This window comes from Arachis ipaensis, chromosome B09 (assembly GCF_000816755.2).
Source record: "Arachis ipaensis cultivar K30076 chromosome B09, Araip1.1, whole genome shotgun sequence".
NCBI lineage: Eukaryota > Viridiplantae > Streptophyta > Magnoliopsida > Fabales > Fabaceae > Arachis > Arachis ipaensis.
In genome coordinates this window covers 115649752-115670636 of record NC_029793.2, presented here as the reverse complement: position 1 = coordinate 115670636, position 20885 = coordinate 115649752, and the positions used below count along the sequence as shown (strand labels likewise).

The 20885-nt window shown below is 37.6% G+C and overlaps 2 protein-coding genes across 2 annotated transcripts; one reads left to right on the top strand and one right to left on the bottom strand.

Moving 5' to 3' along the window:
• On the bottom strand, positions 472 to 5930 carry LOC107619682 (thiol:disulfide interchange protein TxlA homolog). The gene is made up of 2 exons (XM_016321978.2): positions 5431 to 5930; positions 472 to 1033 (listed from the first exon to the last, which is right to left on the bottom strand). The coding sequence occupies exons 1-2, from the start codon at positions 5869 to 5871 to the stop codon at positions 875 to 877; spliced, it is 600 nt and encodes a 199-aa protein (XP_016177464.1). The 5' UTR covers positions 5872 to 5930; the 3' UTR covers positions 472 to 874.
• Positions 18135 to 20242, top strand: LOC107615844. The gene is made up of 3 exons (XM_016317864.1): positions 18135 to 18340; positions 18479 to 18711; positions 19602 to 20242. The coding sequence occupies exons 1-3, from the start codon at positions 18135 to 18137 to the stop codon at positions 20240 to 20242; spliced, it is 1080 nt and encodes a 359-aa protein (XP_016173350.1).

Below are 20885 nucleotides of genomic sequence, written 5' to 3'. Positions count from 1 at the left end.
TTACTTCATATATATATAAAATGTGTTTTTTATTTTATTATTAAAACATGTTTAAATTTTGTTGGCTATTTTTGAAGAAGCTTAAGTCCTTTTAAATAGGGTCGTCGAATAATGTGAGCTCCTCCAATGCTAAATCCTTACTTTTTGTCAGACACGGGCTTCAATTTTATTACCGTTGTGCATGCTCTAAGATCACGAATGTAGAATGCTGTTAGAATAAGGCACCATGAATATTTTCCTGTCCTTATTTGGTCCTATCTAACCTTCGCATAAACTGAATTAATACGGATTCAAAGGAATTTGCAGCAATCATGCGAGATAAAAAGATGGCCATTGAGAACAGGAAAACTCGACATCTTTTTGTGGCGATGTCTAATACACACTTCGAATGGTCAATGTGTTTGGTATGAGAGGTATCAGGAGCTGCTCTGAATTGTGCAGAGCCAAGAAAATCAGAGAAAAGAGAGAAGCTCAGCCCAACTACATAACAAACTCACTCATCTAGTAACAGAAATCATGACAGAAAAGGTGGCAGCTCAGCCCAACTACATAACAAATTCTAACTTCCACTAACTCTCACTGGCTGATATTATCCTCAACATGATACACGATATCAATCTAGAGCTTTGGAAAGGAAGAAAATAGAGGAACAAGGCAAGATGAATAGTTAATATAAAAAGGTAATCGAATTTTAACTAACTAAATAAATTTAAGAAGGATAACTACATGATGGGCTTGTGTTATACATTACTTACTATGATTAAACTTACAAACGGGATAAAATCTCACCTGAAACCGTAATCCCGTCTCAATTATCTCTGGCCAATGTTGTATAATGTTAGTTTCATATAAATGATAATAGAGACTCTTCGCATCATGTACTATTTTGTTGAGGACGCTTCATTTTGAGAAGATGGGAGACGCCAGCTATAACATGTAAACGACTGTGTGGAACACCTGTTTTCGCTAGAGCTCTTCCTTGCTTGTCAAGAAGCACAAAGCAAGGAACATACGTAACATCATAATTAAGCAGCTGCAATAGCAAGATTTAAATATAAGTCTACAAGGAACCCATAATGAACAGAATGTTTTCTCCTCATGAAATTAATCACACAAATAATGGCATTAAGAAATTTGTTAACTATCATTATCTTTGCAAATATAAGAAACCACTAACGAAAACAAGGATGAACCCAAAACAAAATTAGTAATTCGTGAAAATAAATTTAAAGGTCGGCCTTTAAGAAGCTATTCCTTTACATTGCACTTTGATTTTCTAACTTCTAAAGTTGTGCAATGGCAGTAGACCTGCACTAAATGCTCAATTGGGTGCCATCCACTATATCAGTATAATAATCACATTTTTCCCATGGTATAACCAGCATGTAGAGTGCATCTAAAACATCTTGCCCCTTGGGTAATTTTGGCATACAACAACAACAACAACAAAGCCTTATCCCACTAAGTGGGGTTGGCTACATGAATCAAACGACGCCATTGTGCTCTGTCATGTATCATGTCTACAGAGAGACCGTTTACATGTAGATCTCGTTTGACCACCTCATGGATGGTCTTCTTAGGTCTTCCTCTGCCTTTCGCCCTTTGTCCATCTTCCATCTCATCCACCCTCCTGACTGGATGTTTTATCGGTCTTCTTCTCACATGTCCAAACCACCTGAGATGCGATTCAACCATCTTTTCCACAATGGGTGCTACTCCAACTCTCTACCTTATATCTTCATTCCTTATTTTATCCAATCGCGTATGACCACTCATCCATCTCAACATCTTCATCTCTGCCACACTCAGCTTATGTTCATGCTCTCCTTTAGCCGCCCAACACTCCGTACCATACAGCATAGACAGTCTTATAGCGGTGCGATAGAATTCCTCTGTCACACCACCTTGAGTCTTCACACTAGTTGTGGTCACATCATACATGTCTTTAATTGCCCGAATATATGCGATCCTTACTCTCCTCTTTTCTAAAACCTTCCATAAGACCTCCCTTGGTACCCTATCATACGCTTTTTCCAAATCAATAAACACTATATGTAGATCCCTTTTATTACTACGATACCTCTCCATCATCCTTCTTAATAGGTATATCGCTTCAGTAGTAGATCTGCCTGGCATAAATCCAAATTGGTTCTCTATTACTTGTGTATCTTTTCTCAACCTCCGTTCTATCACCCTTTCCTATAACTTCATAGTATGACTCATAAGCTTAATTCCTCTATAGTTTCTGCAACTAAGTATATCCCCTTTATTCTTGTAGATAGGTACCAAGGTGCTTTTTCTCCACTCATCAGGCATCTTCTTTGACCTTAAAATCTCATTAAAAAGCATGGTTAACCAGTTGATGCCTTTTTCTCCAAGACTCTTCCAAACCTCAATCGGGATATTATCAGATCCTACTGTCTTGCCATTTTTCATCTGCTTTAGAGCCTCTTTTACCTCGAAGTCTCGAATCCTTCGATAGTAGTCAAAGTTTTGATCTTCTTCCCTTGTACATAATCGACCAAGGCTCAGAAGAGTCTTCTGTCCCTCATTAAATAACTCGTAGAAGTAGCTCTTCCACCTTTCATTAATTTTCTCCTCTTGAGCCAATACATCTCCATCCTTATCCTTTATGCACTTAACTTGATCCAAATCTCTCGTTCTTCTTTCCTGGCTCTTTGCGATTCTATATATACCTTTTTCTCCTTCTTTCGTGCCCAAAGACTAGTAGAGACCCTTATATGCTCTTGTTCTTGCTTCACTTACAGCCACTTTTGTCTCTTTCTTAGCCGCTTTATATTTTTCCCAATTATCTGCATTGCGGCATAAAGACCACTCTTTAAAGCATTCCCTTTTTATCTTTATCTTTTCTTGTATACTCGCATTCCACCACCAGGACTCCTTGTCTCTTGGTCCTATTCCTTTAGATTCACCAAAACTTTCTTTTGCTGTTCTTCTAATAACTTCTGCCATCTCCCTCCACATCTCTTCCGCGCTTCCATTCCCATCCCACTTTGCCTCTTCTCCTATCCGTCTTAGGAAGCTTCTTTGTTCCTCACCTTTCATCCGCCACCACATTGTCCTTGGGTTCTTCGTATGATGTCTTTTCCTCAGCTTTTGCTCAACGCGAAAATTCATGACGAGCACCCTATGTTGTGTTGTCAAACTCTCTCCCGGGATAATTTTACAGTTAATGCAAAATTTCCGGTCGACTCTCCTCAACAAGAAGAAGTCGATTTGAGAGCTTGTCATGCCACTCTTATAGGTTATAAGATGTTCGTCTCTCTTTTTAAAATATGTATTTGCGATGAGAAGATCAAAGATCAAGGAAAAATCCAAAATAGTTTCACCATCGGCATTGATCACCCCGAAACCATGGCCTCCGTGGATACTCCCATATCCAGTCACTTCTCTCCCAACATGGTCATTTAAATCTCCTCCTAAGAAAATTTTATCTCCCAAAGGTATGCCTTGAACCAAACTCTCTAGATCCTCCCAAAACCTTATCTTGTGTTGTTCGTCCGAACCCACTTGCGGTGCATAGGCGCTAATCACATGGAAAACACCTCCCTCCACCACAAGTTTGATAGAGATGATTCGATCTCCCACCTTCTTGACATCCACTACGTCCTTCTTCCACTGCTTATCCACAATTATTCCAACCTCATTCCTATTCTTCACCTTTCCTGTATACCAAAGTTTGAAACCAGAAGTATCCAACTCCCTAGCCTTTGCACCAACCCATTTCGTTTCTTGTAGGCACATAATGTTAATCTTCCTCCTTGTCATAGTGTCCACCACCTCCATGGACTTTCCTGTTAGAGTGCCTATGTTCCATGTCCCAAATCTCAACCTTCTCTCGCTTCGACCTTTACCTTTTACTTTATGAACTAGCTTATTTACCCTCGTCCGTTCACGAAAACGCGAGAACCCTTGCTCATTTAACACTACATCCGGGCACCGATGCAACGGCTCTTGCTTTGACACCATACTCGAGCCGTACAGCGCGTTGCTTCCGGATAACGACCTAGCTTTAGTGCAATAATGTCTTTGATTCATGTCATGAGGGTTCGGCTATATTTTTATGTTGGTTGCCGAAGACCTAACACAACCCTCCTCCTTTATCCGGGTTTAGGACCGGCTATGTACCGCAAGTGTAACATAGACGGAGTTCCCTTGGGTAATTTTGGCATACAATGGAAAATACTCTACCAACCATTGAGCTAAAGATTACCTACTAGGATGATGCAAAACAAATAAAAATAAATTATTGATAATTTGTTGGGTGTTTGTTTGTGCTTATTATAGATGATAATATTTTCATGCTACCACAATACACCATGGCCTGCATGGTTATGGTCCATGCCAAATATCCCAATTTATCAGTAACTAATTTTCTGAATATCCTAGTCACACCCTTGCATATACTGTGCAATTTAACCTCGACCCTCCCCCTCTTCTTTTCTCAGTGAAATCTTCCCACCTTGCACTGTCCCTGCCAGCACAGCTTAGCAGGAGTATAGCTACAAAGCCAGTTCCCTCTTTTGCTCCTCACTCATCTTTTCCTCTTCATGCAGTACACCAGGATATCTGACACTATAACATCATATACTCTCGTCATAAAGAATTCCCAAGGGATAAGTAAGATTGGAAAATTTTGCTGCCATTTGTGCAAGAGATAAGAAACCTACACAAAGATCAAGTTGGATCCCTCGTGGGGATTTCCAAAGGCTAAATCAACCCGAAGTATATACCCAGAGGTTGTCTAGACAACAAAGTTAAAGGTGGACATATGGACCTACTTAGAACAAGAAACTACAGATTTTCAAGTTCATTCTGATTTATTCCTTTAAAACAATGGCCATGAAAATAACTTCAATCAGCCAGGCTATAGAGTAATCATCAATCAGCTAGTTGAGAAGTCTCCAAACTGCTGGAACTTTCCAATGCTGAATCAAGGTAAAATCAATCAAACATCACAAAGGACTTTCACCTTCAAATTGGTTACTTGACCTAAGAAATGATCCAGAGCCAATGAGCAACACATTATGAATTCACTCACCTCTTTACCTACCTTAAATAATATCATTCATTCCAACACTCCTCTTTCCAAAGTTATTAAATATATCACAACAAACTGAACCTTTTAAAATCATCCAAAACCAGTTGAAGAATACAACAACAACAAAACTTACCCCTCTAGTAGGAGTCTGCTACATGGATCATACAGAACCAGGTGAAGAATAAATAAAGAAATAAACTCAGTACGTTTAACTTGCTTCAGATGAATCAACCTAGTTTCATCTATTACCATAAGCAATAAACTAAAAATCCAAGCATTGATTAACTTAGTTATGCAACAGCATCACGCTCCTATCCTATTTCATCATCAATAATCAACTAGAAAATTGCGCAGAAAAAAGAAATTACCTCCGGCAGCCATTTTTCATTCTCAGCATCTGCCATAACAACGTTGAGCCATTGAGAGTTCCTGGACTCAACTTCGGAGACGAATTTGAGCATTGAGCTGCAGAGCCTGCACCTTGGAGAATAGAACTCGAGCACCGTCGCCTCCTTCCCGCTGGCCAGAGCCGCCGCGAACGCCCTATGCTCCGCCTCCGCCTGATCCAACGCCATTTCACCGGTGGCCATTTTCACCTTCGTTTGTTGTGACGACGTGACAGTGGCGGCGAAATTGAGAGCGAGGGAACCGAGGTTTCGGAGAGAGGTGAAGAGCCATGGACCGTCGAAGTTGCAGGTGTTGGTGTTTGAAGCTTGGTGCCATGGCCATTTTACGCAGAACAGAGGTTTCTGGCTTGAGTTGGGAACCACACCCATTTTCTTTCTTTCCCAGAGACCCTGACCTGCCATGAGTGTGAGTGAATCAAGACTTAAGAGTAGATTGGAGAGGGCTTCTTTGAAGATTAGGGTTTTTTTTTTTTTTTTTTTTTAATTTTACATAATAAATTGGCTATAATTTATCAATAAAAATTCATATATAACTTTAAACATCAAAGTTTATAACTAAAATATCAAAATTTATAACTAAATAGATCAAAACACATCTAAATTTACATAATGTTCTACCATCAAATCAAACAACATTGACAAACAAGTTTTCAACTATACAAAGACACTGATCATAAAAAATCATAATCATAATTAAGTGCTTCAAGAAAATAGCAACTCAGAAAACAAAAAAAAAAATCAGATAAAAAAGCAACTCAGAATCACAATAATAACCACTAATAATCGAAACTATCCAAAACTCATAATCACAGTAGCAACTCAAATAAAAGCAACTTAGGATTTGTAATATAATAATCAAAACTAACCAACAAATTAGTAATAACCACTAACTATTGAATTTACAAACAGAATCACAGTGCTAACTACTGAATTTACAAACAAACTGACTATGAAGTATGAAATCAAACTGCAGTAACAAATTAAAAATAGAACAAAAGCATAATTTGAAACTTACAGAAACAGAATTACAAAAACTGATTAATTCATATAATTAACAAAATGAAAAAAACTAAAAAGAAGAAGACAGCAATCAACAGGAATTAAATCCAGAAGACAGCAATCAAAAACCAACAATTAACCCAGAAAAAACAACATGCAACAGTCAACATAATTAAATCCAAAAAAACAACAATTAAACTCCCAAAAATAAAACTAAAGCAGTGTATGGATTGAGGCTTACAAACTCAGAAATTCAGTAACTTAAAATAAGCAGAAATTAATAGACTCAGAATCAGAAATCAGAAAACCAAATAAAAGTGAGCTCAGGCATCGAGGGGATCGACGATGAGGATAGAGACACGATTTTAGGGTGGCTGACGACGACAAGGACAGAGGCGGCGACACTAACAGCAGCTCCGAGAAGAGGATCGCAACGGCAGGGCTTGACGCTGGCTGAGGAGAAGAGTTCGTCGGTGACGGCGGCGCTGGCTGTTGGCTGCTGCTGGTTGTTTGGGAGAGAGAGACTGCTAGGGTTTCTTCTGTGCGAGCGAAAGAAAGAGCGAGAGGCTGGGTAGGTGTGAGAGAGAGAAGGGGGGATTATTAATTATTCAGCATCAAACGACGCCATTTAGTGATTGGGGGGGAGAACCCGGCCGGTTTGTCCGGTTCGCCGGTTAATCACCGATTACCGATTCTTTTTATCGGTTTTTTACAGGACGGTTTTGCAGGTGGACCGAATCGACTAAGTGACCGGTTTCCGGTTAACCCGGTTGAACCGGCCAGTCCGGTTCAATTTTCAGAACATCAGTTTTTATTCTTCGTTGGTGCTATGCTGGGCCCGGAAATGAGTCAAACTCGCTCATGAGCTAGCTCGAACTCGTGAACTGGTGAGTCGAACTTAAACCTGGAATTAAGCTCATAAATTAAATGAGCTGAGATTGAACTTGGATAAACTCAGCTCATTAGCTCGTGAGCTGGCTTGAATATATATAATATTAAATGCATTTAGGATATGCATATTAATAATTTAACATATATATATATATTAATGTTCTTAATTATTTAAAATTTTATAGTTATTTTTATATATAATTTTAATATAGGACAAATAAAAAATTTATAATTGATAGATAGACAATATATAAAATTTATCTTTTTTAATTTTTTTTAATATATATAAGTTATAATTTATTGATTTAAAATTATAGAATATGTTTCTATTATTTGAGACAGCTCGTGAGCTCTCGCTGAGCCGAGTTTGAGCTTACGAAATAGGCTTAATTGTTAATGAGTCGAGCCATGAGCCAAAATTAATTTTCGTGAGCCAAGCTTGAGCTTGGTCTAACTCGACTCAGCTTGGTTCACTTTCAGCCTTCTATGCTCAATCCGGATTAGTCTTGAGGTCGGTTCACTAGTTTTTCGGTCAGATTATCCTGATCGATCCGATTTTTATAACTATGTCTAGAAGAAAACGTAAGGGGAGAGCTAGAACTGAATAACACTTTTTCTTTTTCTTACAATAATTTTGTCGGAATACTTTTAGGTTCTTTCGTGGGTTTTATTAAGACCCAATAACTAGGCTCATTAATATTCTTCTTCCTGACTAATAAAAAAGACGATTCTTCTTAAATACCCAACTATTTTTTTAGGACATAGGCAGAGTCCTAATCTTTGCATGGGTAAAATGAAAAGATGAAACTATTGAGTGGTATTTTATTCAATTGAACAGTGAAAATAGGAGAAGTGTTTTCCAAACAAATATGAAAAATATAGTCTAAGGAAAGAGAAAATAAATAGAATAGTGAAAAAAAATCAAAATTGGTTGAGTGTTTAGCAGTAGTAGTAGCATGTTGAGGAACTACATGCGTGGAAGGAACACTTGAATAAAAATAAAAGAAGAATTTAGAGAAGGTGGAATTTAGCAGAAGAAGAACGGAAGAAGACATTGTTGATCGAAAAATATTTTCGATGAGAATGAATCGATTTGGAACGAGTCAGATATAGCTTCTCGAGAGGATGTACATGGTTTATATGTTTTATTAATTATATTTTTTTCAGCATCAAACGACGCCATTTAGTGATTGGGGGGGAGAACCCGGCCGGTTTGTCCGGTTCGCCGGTTAATCACCGATTCGACCGATTTTTTATCGGTTTTTTACAGGACGGTTTTGCAGGTGGACCGAATCGACTAAGTGACCGGTTTCCGGTTAACCCGGTTGAACCGGCCAGTCCGGTTCAATTTTCAGAACATCAGTTTTTATTCTTCGTTGGTGCTATGCTGGGCCCGGAAATGAGTCAAACTCGCTCATGAGCTAGCTCGAACTCGTGAACTGGTGAGTCGAACTTAAACCTGGAATTAAGCTCATAAATTAAATGAGCTGAGATTGAACTTGGATAAACTCAGCTCATTAGCTCGTGAGCTGGCTTGAATATATATAATATTAAATGCATTTAGGATATGCATATTAATAATTTAACATATATATATATATTAATGTTCTTAATTATTTAAAATTTTATAGTTATTTTTATATATAATTTTAATATAGGACAAATAAAAAATTTATAATTGATAGATAGACAATATATAAAATTTATCTTTTTTAATTTTTTTTAATATATATAAGTTATAATTTATTGATTTAAAATTATAGAATATGTTCGTATTATTTGAGACAGCTCGTGAGCTCTCGCTGAGCCGAGTTTGAGCTTACGAAATAGGCTTAATTGTTAATGAGTCGAGCCATGAGCCAAAATTAATTTTCGTGAGCCAAGCTTGAGCTTGGTCTAACTCGACTCAGCTTGGTTCACTTTCAGCCTTCTATGCTCAATCCGGATTAGTCTTGAGGTCGGTTCACTAGTTTTTCGGTCAGATTATCCTGATCGATCCGATTTTTATAACTATGTCTAGAAGAAAACGTAAGGGGAGAGCTAGAACTGAATAACACTTTTTCTTTTTCTTACAATAATTTTGTCGGAATACTTTTAGGTTCTTTCGTGGGTTTTATTAAGACCCAATAACTAGGCTCATTAATATTCTTCTTCCTGACTAATAAAAAAGACGATTCTTCTTAAATACCCAACTATTTTTTTAGGACATAGGCAGAGTCCTAATCTTTGCATGGGTAAAATGAAAAGATGAAACTATTGAGTGGTATTTTATTCAATTGAACAGTGAAAATAGGAGAAGTGTTTTCCAAACAAATATGAAAAATATAGTCTAAGGAAAGAGAAAATAAATAGAATAGTGAAAAAAAATCAAAATTGGTTGAGTGTTTAGCAGTAGTAGTAGCATGTTGAGGAACTACATGCGTGGAAGGAACACTTGAATAAAAATAAAAGAAGAATTTAGAGAAGGTGGAATTTAGCAGAAGAAGAACGGAAGAAGACATTGTTGATCGAAAAATATTTTCGATGAGAATGAATCGATTTGGAACGAGTCAGATATAGCTTCTCGAGAGGATGTACGTGTGAGCATGGATTGGAAGTGATTGGCGTTGATTTGGATTTCAATTGATTTATTAATTAAATAAATTTAATCAAGTGAGAGATTCGATTTGAGAAATCGAGTAAAGTATTCGATGAGCTAGTCGAATAGTTATGGAAGTGGAAGAGTTAGTGGCTTCTATCACACGAGGAAATCATGGAAAAATCTACAATCACGCGGCGGGAACCGTTACCAAGAGGGATGACATTTCAAAATTGTAATCTTGCAGTTAATTGTAATTAATTGTAAATTAATTGTCAGTTATGTAAGATAGCCTATAAATACTAGGAAGTGTTAGGGAATAAGGGTTGGAACTTTTACTCAGAAAAAAACACTCAAGCACACTCACATCCCAGTGAATTCCTGAGTCTGCAATCGAGTTATCTTTTTTGTAGGGTTCCTTCCATCTTCTTCTTTCTTTCAATTCACTTTTCTGTACACTTAACATTTCAAGTAAATTTATTTTGTAAGTGTTCTCTATTCCCGTTGTTCAATTTATTCTTCTGCATTTCAAATTCCTATGCCGAAGTCCTTTGATCCAATCAAAGGAATTTTATCATTCCCTTTTAATTTCAATGCAAACCTTTTCACTTTTTGCACATTTACTTTTTGAAAACTTTAATTTCTATGTTTCGTTTATCAATTTACAAACTTTCTTTAGTTTTTATTTTTAATACTTGTTTAATCGAAGACGCTTTGATACACTTTTAGAAAACTGGTACTCGCACAGAGGAGTAGGTTTCGCTCCCATACCACTAGATATCGAACCACCATCGATTTGCTAAAAATCGACAAAACAAATTGGCACGCCCGGTGGGACATTTTTTAAAGCGAAGTGTCAAATAAATATTTTTCCAGTGATTCTTAGTGTATGCAATTACGAAGTGGGAAGATCATTCACATGGATGATGAATTATCAAATGTGAATGGTGGTTCATCCACCAATGATAGCATACCAATATCCATGCAACAAGCCGACGTATCTTCACGTTTGGAAGGTGCAATTGGAACTGAAAGTATAGTCGTTACGACTATTCAAACTTGAAATGTTGGACGTAATATTCGTCCACGTGGCCCTGTGCTACCATATCAACCTCCATTAACCGCTGGTTGGCCCCCTTATGGTCTTCCTCCTGGTTATACCCCACCGGTGGGTGGTTTTGTTCCGCTTGTCCGCTTTGGGAATGCAAATGGAGTGAATAATATTCAAAACCCACAACAATATTCCGAATATTCTCGTGATTATAATGTGGGCTCCACTTCGAATGCTTCAAATTCAATGGCAGTATATCCAACAATAAGTGGAGGAAAGTCACCATGACTTGGTCAATTTATTGACTCAGCAAATGACTACAATTCTGAACCCATGCTGGCTAATCATGAATCGAGATTTGAGCATCTTGCTAGACAAGTCGAGAGGATTGCTCGAATTGTTGACTATGATGAAGGTGAGAGGCATAATGCCAGGGGAAATAATGAAGGAGTAGAAAATGTTTTGCAAAATGAAAATAATGTTTTGAATCGAGAAAATCCTTACATGGTTCCCCGAGGACAGAATGCTGATGACCTTTTAGCCAGACTACATGGCGGTGAACGTTGTCAAGTCACTAGAATTGTGGAAGAAGTGTTAAATCGGGTTGGGCTGAATGTGGTTTTATGAATCAACCACATTTTGTATCCGCTTTTCCTCAAGTGGTTCAAATGGCTGAAGTGCCAAGAGGAGTGAAAAATCCAAAGATAGTCACAAAATTTGCTGGTGAAGTCGGAGAATCAACTACTGAATATATTGCTCGTTATTTGGTCGAGATTGGAAACTTAGCAAATGATGAAAATTCAAAAATAAAGTTTTTTCCTTCGTCATTGACGAAGAATGCGTTTACTTGGTTTTCGAATCTTTGACCAAATTCGATCACAACATGGAATCAGTTAGAAACTGCTTTTCACGCTCAGTTTTATCGAGGGAAGATGAATGTAGCAGTTACTGATCTAGTAGCTTTGAAACGTGAAGATGGTGAGACCATTGATGATTAGTTAATACGTTTCAAAAACGCTAGAAGTAGATGCTATGTAACATTACCCGAAAGTGAGATAGTGAAAATAGCAACTATGGGGTTAGGATTCTATATGCGCAGGAAACTGCTTAATGTGCATATTCCTGATCTGGCTCATTTGGCTGAAAAGGTTCGATAGATCGAACTCATGAGAAAAGAAAAAGAAAAGTATAGAAATGAGCAGAGGTCAAAGAGTAAACCTTTTACTCGAAAAGAAAAGGTTGCTTATGTAACTATGGAATCCTCAAAGGAGGAATTCGATTTCGAAACAGAAGTCGATTTGGCTGAACTTAAGAAAGGTCCTCCATATGTTTGTTCTTTATTGAAGAAACTTCCTAGCAATGAAAAGTCGAATGATTCAAAACTGAAAAGTGGAAAGAAATATAGTTTTGATATTTCAAAATCTTATCAGATTTTCGATGTGTTGCTTAAAGATAAACAATTAGTTTTGTCTGAGGGTAGAACTTTGCTTTCTGTGAAAGATTTAAAAGGAAAGCCTTATTATAAATTTCATCAAGCAACAAGTCATTCGACTAACAGTTGTGTTCGTTTCAGGGACTTGATTCAAGAAGCAATCATGGAAGGACGGTTGAAATTTGATTATGGCAAGAAGGAGATGAAGGTTGATGTTGATCCCTTCGAAGTTGATGCCAGCTATGTCAAGCCTTGCCTAGAGGTGAACATGGTTGGCATGTCCTATGATTTTGATGTGGTTCTTGATGATTTCAAGTCACAAGTGAGATTTGTATACCCCCATAACGAGAGACGGCTTGTTGGATTTCTTGGTCCAGCAAAAGATCAAAGACCGGGACGTATCTCTATTTCCTTGGTGCAACGCTGTCTTTGATGCTGAAGCGGCAGCAATCTTTGAAAAAGAAATTATGAAAAAGAATTGGCTCATAGAGAGGAACAAGCATGTCAGAGACAGCCAATTCGACGCATGGAGGGCTCTAGTTCAAAGATCCCCCAGCATGATGTAACTGCACCTTTAAGCCGATCCCAAGCTATAGGTGTTCAGTGGATTAGGAATTGTCAGGAATTCTAAAGGTGTGACCATCTGTATCGGCGCAATCCTCAATGGGGGCATTGAGCACCTTCTCGAAATCAATATGCCTTCTATCGAGGATGAGCCAGGGGTTATCCAAGAGGAAGAGGTGGAAGAAGAAGTTTCAATCAGAGTAAGAAAATTCAAACAGAGACAGGAAAAGAGGTAAGCAAGGGGGCAACGCCTTCTGTGCATTCTCGAATTGTCTTTTCTTCTGATGGAGAGACTTATCCCAAGGAAATTTCATCACCTGCAAAGATGGAAAAAGGCAAAGCAGTGGCTCAGTCCTCTGGAGTCGACAAACATAAGGATGTTGATGTCGATGAGGAGTATTTTGATGAAGGAGATGAAGACATGATAGGGACGATCTCGATCATTCCAACTGAATATCTTGGGGATTGTGAGAGTAATCCAGATGAGGACTATGATCAGGAAGATGAGGGGGCTTTCTCCTTCATTCGCATTGAAGATGAGCCAGGGTATTTTCCTCGGCCTACTGAAAGACAAATGTCTCATCTGCGCCCCCTTCATATTATCGCCATTCTGAATGGGTTTAAAATAAATAAGGTATTGATTGATGGTGGGGCAGCGATTTGTCTTCTGCCTGAGAGGATGTTGGGAAAAGTAGGAAAGCATCCTGATGATCTGGTCCCTACAAACATTGCTGTGACTATTTTAGTGGGACTTCTACGCCAGCGAAAGGGCTAGTCACTTTGACTGTAAAAGTGGGGTCATCGGAAAGACATTCTATGTTTGTGGTAGTGCCATCAAAGGCTAGTTACAATGCCTTGCTAGGAAGAGATTGGATCCATGGTGTAGGAGCTGTACCTTCTACTGTGCATCAGAGCGTGCTTCTGTGGACTAAGGAGGGTGATGACTGCGCATCATGTACCTTTTTTCTATGCTTTTTCACCTTTAATTTCCATTAATTATGCTTAATTATTGAGTATTTTTGTGCTTAAGATGTATATTGTTTTGATTTCTTTGAATTGTTTAACTTTGTAGAAAATGGTGGAAAAAGAAGCAAAAAAGAAGCACAAAAGAAGCAAAGAAAGCTGGTGTGCCACTTGGAGCTCTGGGCATGGCACGCCAAGCCTTTGAAGCCTATTCTCATCAATGGGCGTGCCACTTAGTACTCTGGGCGTGGCACGCCAGGCCAACATTCCAGCAAGGGAGATTGAAGAGTTCAACATGGGCGTGCCACTTGATGTCGAAGGAGTGGCACGCCAACCTTAATGGTGACTTGGGCATGCCACTTGGGTTCTAGGCGTGGCACGCCAAGCTTGAAAGAATGAAGACCAACATGGGCGTGCCACTTGGTGCTATGGGCGTGGCACGCCAAGTTTGTGAAGCCAAGATCTCAAAGAGGGCGTGCCACTTGGTGTTTTGGGCATGGCACGCCAGGTTTAAGTTCCAGAGGAGTGATTTTGAGCCCCACTATGAGCATGGCACGCCAAGAAGTGGGCGTGGCACGCCGGGGCATATGCCAGCCTGACCTCCTCTCATTCAAATGAAGATATCTTGTGATACACAACTTTAAATGAGGTGATTTTAGTGCCATTAGAAAGTAGACATTCAGATCTTTCCAACCATATATAACACTTTATGATGTACACTAGAATTAAGGAAGATATTGACCCCAAAATCACAAGGAGAAAAACACGTCACTGTAAAGTTACCAGCCTGACCTCTTCATCTTCAAAGGAACATAACTTGAGTTGTAGAGGTCCAAATGATCTGATTTTGGTGGCATTGGAAAGCTGACATCAAGAGCTTTCCAACAATATATAACACTCTAGATTAGACGTTAAAAATGGAGGTGAAAAATGCTATTATTTCAGCATTACAAAAGCTGGGCGTGCCACTTGATATCGAAGGCATGGCACAGCTATTTTTTCATAATGGGCGTGGCACGCCAGGTTCTGGGCATGGCACGCCAGTTCTAATGGCCAGAGAGGAAGATTTTGTGTATCATAATGGGCGTGGCACGCCAGTTTCATAACATATGGGCGTGGCACGCCAGAGAGTGGTCGTGGCACGCTGGGCTACTTGACAGACTGACCTATCCACCTTCAAATGGGCATAACTTGAGCTACAGAGATCCAAATGAGTTGATTCCAAAGACGTTGGAAAGATAACATCCAGGGATTTCTAACAATATATAATACTTTATAGTGGAAATTAAATTTGAGCCCAAACAACTCCATCTATTCAGCGTTCAAAGTGGGTCATAATCCAAAGTGAAAAATCAAGTGCGAGTGGCACTTGAAACCACACGCCAACTTCTCCCTATAGCCTCCAACCTTCAATCAAGCCCATTCCAACTCTCATTCAAGCTATAATTGTCAACCAATCAAGGCCACAAGAAGCATTTAGAATAGTTTATTTTCATTTCATTGTAATTTGCTTTTAATTTCATTTAAGTTTGTAATTTAAGAGAGCCTATTTAAAGGCCTTAGTTTCATAGAATTAGGTATGGCTGGATTGGGGGGAAGTCTTTGGACCCTCTCTATTCACCGTCAATTTCTTCTCTTTTCTTTCTTACTTTGTAAATAATTTAGTTATGAATTACTAACTCTTTCCATTAGGAAAGAGAGCTCTATTATTTTTCAATGGATTAATTGTTTTTATTCTTCTTCTTCTCTTCATCTCTCTTTGATTTACTAGAAAGAATTTCGTTCTTCATGATAGTATTCAATTATCTTGGAAAAGAGATTGAACGTAATTGGGTTTTATGGGAACCTTGGAAGAGGAAACATAAAACCATGCTTGAAATTTTTTCTCACACTTGAATAGGATTTGGGTTTTGGTGTTTAGATATGGTGACATATAATCCTCCCTCTACTTGAATCTAGGAAAGTGTGTGGTATAATCAGGGAACAAGCTTCATCTCTTCTCATGAGCAATTAGACCAAGGAATTGGCTATTGATCAAGATTTGAGAGATTGAGTCACCAAGGGATTGGGGCTCAATCAATCATGATTGCCAAGAGGTCAATGAGTAGCATGATTGAAGATGAGATGAAATCAATTAATCTGAAGAATGCAATATCTCTTGATCCCAATGCTTATTTTATCTTTCTTTCTTTTATTTACTTTATGGTTATTTACATTTTCTGCACTTTACATTTCTAGGACTTTACTTTCTTGTACTTTACTTTCCTTGCCATTACTTTCTTGCACTTTATTGCTTTCCTTTACATTCATGCAATTTACATTTCCTGTTTGAATATCACTCTCCAATATGATTCGTCTAACTAGGATAATTAATTAACTATTGTTTGCTTTAATCCGTTAATCTCTGTGGATATGATCCCACTCCACTGTGGGTTATTACTTGACGATAATTTTGGTGCGCTTGCCAAAAGAACGGATTCACAAAATTTATAATGGGGTGTGAATTCGGCTCATCAGAGGGTAAACCTGAAATTGTCAAAGCAGATTCGAGTCTATATGTCGAACAAATGCATGTCGATTTTAGGATATATAATCGTAAATTAAAGCCCTTAAATGTTGATCGATCTCTGAATCTTTATAATTGGGAAGGGTGCTATTTAACTTCATAAGGCCTTTCGGTGAAGTTACGTTACCCAGACTTGGGTTTCGAGCCGACTAGTTGGGACTGTCTTTCTTGAAGACCTTGAAGACTGTTCAATGGACTAGGTTGAGGAGGTTTCCGACTACCTGGTAATATTACATAATTATTTAAATAATTTTCAATTTTTAGAAAATAAAGATGATTCTTCTGATGAAGTTGAGTCAGATAGGGTTAGTAGACTTACTAATTGTAATGTGTTTGATTCGACACTTCCAGTCGAATTTAGTTATGATTTTCCTATTTCTTGTAATGAAACTAATGATGCGAGCCAGACTGCCGATTTAATAGCAGAGGCTCATTGTGTAGAAAATAAAAGTAATGATGATTTAATCAAAGATCAAGTTTCTTCTATTTCTGATGATTCTATTGATTTCACTTTTGATTGCATATATGATTTAGAACCTTTGGGATTCAAAAAATATTCAATCAAAGAGGATAATTTTTATAAAGGGTTTGAATCTCAAGATCCCTTAGAAGAAATTAATCTGGGGACTGCTCATGATGTTCGAATTACATATATTTGTAAAGATCTTGTTGATCCTTTTCGAACTAAACTCTTCAATCTTTTGCTTGAGTTCAAAGATTGTTTTGCTTGGAATTATCATAAGATGCCTGGTCTCGATCATTCATTAGTAGAACATCGATTAGCATTAAAACTCAATGCTCGACCTGTGAAACAAACTCCAAGACGTTTTGCTCCTGAAATTAACGTAAAAATTAAAGAAGAAATAGAACGCTTGATTAAAGCGAAATTTATTCGAACTGCACGTTATGTTGAGTGGGTGTCGAATATTGTCCCAGTAATGAAGAAGAATAGGAAATTAAGAGTATGCATTGATTTTCGAGATTTGAATAATGCTACTCCAAAAGATGAGTATTTTATGCCTATCGCAGATATGTTAATCGATTCTGCAGCAAGGAATGAAATTCTTAGTTTCATGGATGGTTATTCTGGATATAACCAGATTTTCATTGCAGAAGAATATGTGGCCAAGACTGCCTTTCGTTGTTCTGGGGCATTAGGTACTTATGAATGGGTAGTTATGCCTTTTGGTTTGAAGAATGCTGGAGCAACATATCAACGAGCCATGAATGCTATTTTTCATGAGTTCAATGAAAAATTTATGGAAGTATATATCGATGATGTGATGGTCAAATCGATTTCGGCAAATCAACACGTTGATCATTTAAGGAGAGCATTCCTTATTATGAGAAAGAAAGGGTTAAAAATGAATCCTTTGAAATGTGCTTTTGGTGTATCGGCTGGAAATTTTTTGGGTTTTGTGGTTCATAAAAAAGGGATTGCTATCGACAAGAATAAAGTAGATGCGATATTGGCATTGTCTGCACCTAAATCGAAGAGAGAAGTACAATCTTTTTTGGAAAGGTAAATCATCTTCGAAGGTTCATTTCGAATCTCTCAGATCAAACTAGAGTGTTCGCACCTTTAGTAAAACTGAAAAATGATTTGCAATTCGAATGGACAATGGAACATCAGTTGGCGTTCGATTCTATTAAGACTTATTTGTCTAAAGCCCTAATCATGGCAAATGTTCGTCCATCTGAACCTTTAAAATCATATATTGCAGCATCTTCAAATACTATAGGGTGTATGTTAGCCCAAGATGATGAAGACGGGCATGAACGGGCAGTTTATTACCTTAGCCGAGTTTTAACTGATATCGAAACAAGGTATTCCCCAATCGAAAAATTGTGTTTGTCCCTATATCATGCTTGTATGAAATTAAAGTGTTATATGGTGGCTAAATCAGTAAAAGTTATAGCACAAATTGATCTTATTAAATATATGTTGAGTTTCCCTATGTTAAGGGGACATTTGGGGAAATGGATGCTGGCATTGATAGAATTCGATTTACAGTATGTCCCAGCAAAGGCTGTTAAAGGACAAGTCATTGCAGATTTTTTTGTAGATAATTCGAAAGATCTGCATGACCAGGGGGCAAATATAATCGATGTGGAAGTCAATTATTGGAAATTATATTTTGATGGATCAAAGCACAAAGATGGTGCAGGAGTTAGAATTCTTGTTATTTCGCCAGAAGGTATTCCATCGGAATTCTTGTTTGAATTAAAGTATCCTTGTTCTAATAATGTGGCCGAATATGAGGCTCTGATTCTAGGTCTTGAAATTTTAATTGGCAAAGGAGCTTTAGAGGTTCAAATTTTAGGGGATTCGCAGTTAGTTTTAAAATAGTTATCAAAAGAGTTCAAGTGTAATAATGAAACGTTACAAAAATATTTAGTAACTGCTTGGGAATTGTTAACATCTTTTCGAAAAGTTTTTTTGGTGCATATCCCTAGAATTCATAATGAAATTGCTAATGAGTTAGCCCAAATTACTTCGAGGTATCGAATTGGTCCAGAAAACATTAGGAAATTATCTAGTATCCACCAAATTTTAGTACCAACAAATGAAAGAGAAGTTTTGTGTATAGATGAATGGGAAGATTCTGATTGGAGAAAGCCTATTGCTCATTATTTAAAAAATCCCAGTATTGCAGTCGACAGAAAGGTAAAATTACAAGCAATAAATTTTGTCTTAATGGCTGATGAATTGTATAAAAAAGGGGTGGATGGAAGTTTATTGAGATGTTTAAGTTGAGATTATCAGAACATCACCTTGGGTGAAGTTCATAATGGAATATGTGATGCCCATCAGGTAGGGAAGAAGATGAGATGGGTGTTATATCGTAATCATGTATATTGGTCGTCTATAATAAAAGATTGTATTGATTATACAAATGCGTGTCAAGAGTGTCAGAAACATGGTTTGATACAACAGATTCCAGCGGCTGAATTGCATTTGATAATAAAGCCATGGCCATTTAGAGGTTGGGTTTGGATTTGATTGGGTTGATTCACCCTCTTTCGTCAAAACAACACAAGTTTATTTTAGTAGCTATTAATTATTTCACGAAATGGGTTGAAGCAGTTCCCCTAATAGAAGTTAGTCAAAGTGAAATAATAGACTTTGTCGAGGAACATATTATCCATCGATTTGGAATTTCTCAGACATTAAGTACTGACCAAGGAACTATGTTTACTGGCCAGCAAATTAAAAATTTTGCGACTTCAAGAAGTATTAATGTGGTCACTTCAACTCCTTATTATGCACAGGCTAATGGGCAAGTGGAGGCAGCAAATAAGATCTTGATAAGCTTGATTAAAAAGCATATCGGAAATAAGTCTCGAACATGGCATGAAACTTTGAGTCAAGTATTATGGACCTATCGAAATTTGCCAAGGGGTTCGATAGGGACTTCACCTTATAAATTGGTGTATGGCCATGATGCCGTGTTACCATTAGAAATTAATTTGAATACTTTAAGAGTATCAAAACAGAATGATTTGCCAGTCGATGATTATTGGAATGCAATGTTTGATGAGTTAAATGAATTAGATTCAGAGCGAATCCTAGCGCTCGATAATGTGATTCGACAAAAAGAGAGTGTTGCTCGAAGTTATAATCGTCGAATTAAAGAAAAGTCTTTCAGGATAGGCGAGTTAGTTTTAAAAGTCATTTTACCGATGGAAAAGAAATCGAGGTTTCTGGGTAAATGGTCCCATAGTTAGGAAAGTCCCTTTCAAGTAACAGGGACATATTCTGGAAATGCCTATCAGATTAAAGATATCGAATCAGGGAAAGTGATTAACTCGATTAATGGAAAATACTTGAAACATTTCTATTGTTGGCAAACATAGAAGTTTAACATGTATGAAGTTCAGAAAAGATAGAAATAATTACAAAATAAAGTAAACTTTGAAATGAAAATAAATTCAAGGTGCCACTAGCTTTACTAAGTCTGAGCGCAGCTTTGCCCTTTTATTTTCCAGAATTGAAAGTGCCTCGATTTGTTTGAATTTGTCAAATTGGACTTTTTCGAGTTATTTTTCATATTCTTCCGGCTTGGTCTCAATGGAAAAAAGTTCTTGAATAAGGTGTTGATGTTCCTGTTGGGCAGCTGCCAAGGGTCTGGCTATAGTAGCCCGGTTCTGTCACACTTTGGCAAGCTTTTCATTGATTTGAGCCAATTTTGCTTCAAGTTTTGCTTCTTCCTGGTCATGAAAAGCTTAGACAGAAATAGCATGGGAGATTCTCAGATTGAATTCTTCACGAGAAGCTTGAATTGGTTGAGCGGTTGTCAAATAACTGTCTATATTGGTTTTGATATTGATTTTATTTAGCTTCAGTTTCTTAGAGTTGAAATTGAGATGC

Bases quoted from the DNA above. Each gene is read 5' to 3' on its own strand.
- LOC107619682 (XM_016321978.2), bottom strand. From the start codon at position 5,871: ATGGCAGGTCAGGGTCTCTGGGAAAGAAAGAAAATGGGTGTGGTTCCC. The intron at 1,034-5,430 runs GTAATTTCTTTT...TTGCTATTGCAG, and splicing joins ATGAAAAATGGCTGCCGGAG to CTGCTTAATTATGATGTTAC.
- LOC107615844 (XM_016317864.1), top strand. From the start codon at position 18,135: ATGGAACATCAGTTGGCGTTCGATTCTATTAAGACTTATTTGTCTAAA. The intron at 18,341-18,478 runs GTATTCCCCAAT...CCCTATGTTAAG, and splicing joins TTAACTGATATCGAAACAAG to GGGACATTTGGGGAAATGGA. The intron at 18,712-19,601 runs GTATTCCATCGG...GGGTTGAAGCAG, and splicing joins TCTTGTTATTTCGCCAGAAG to TTCCCCTAATAGAAGTTAGT.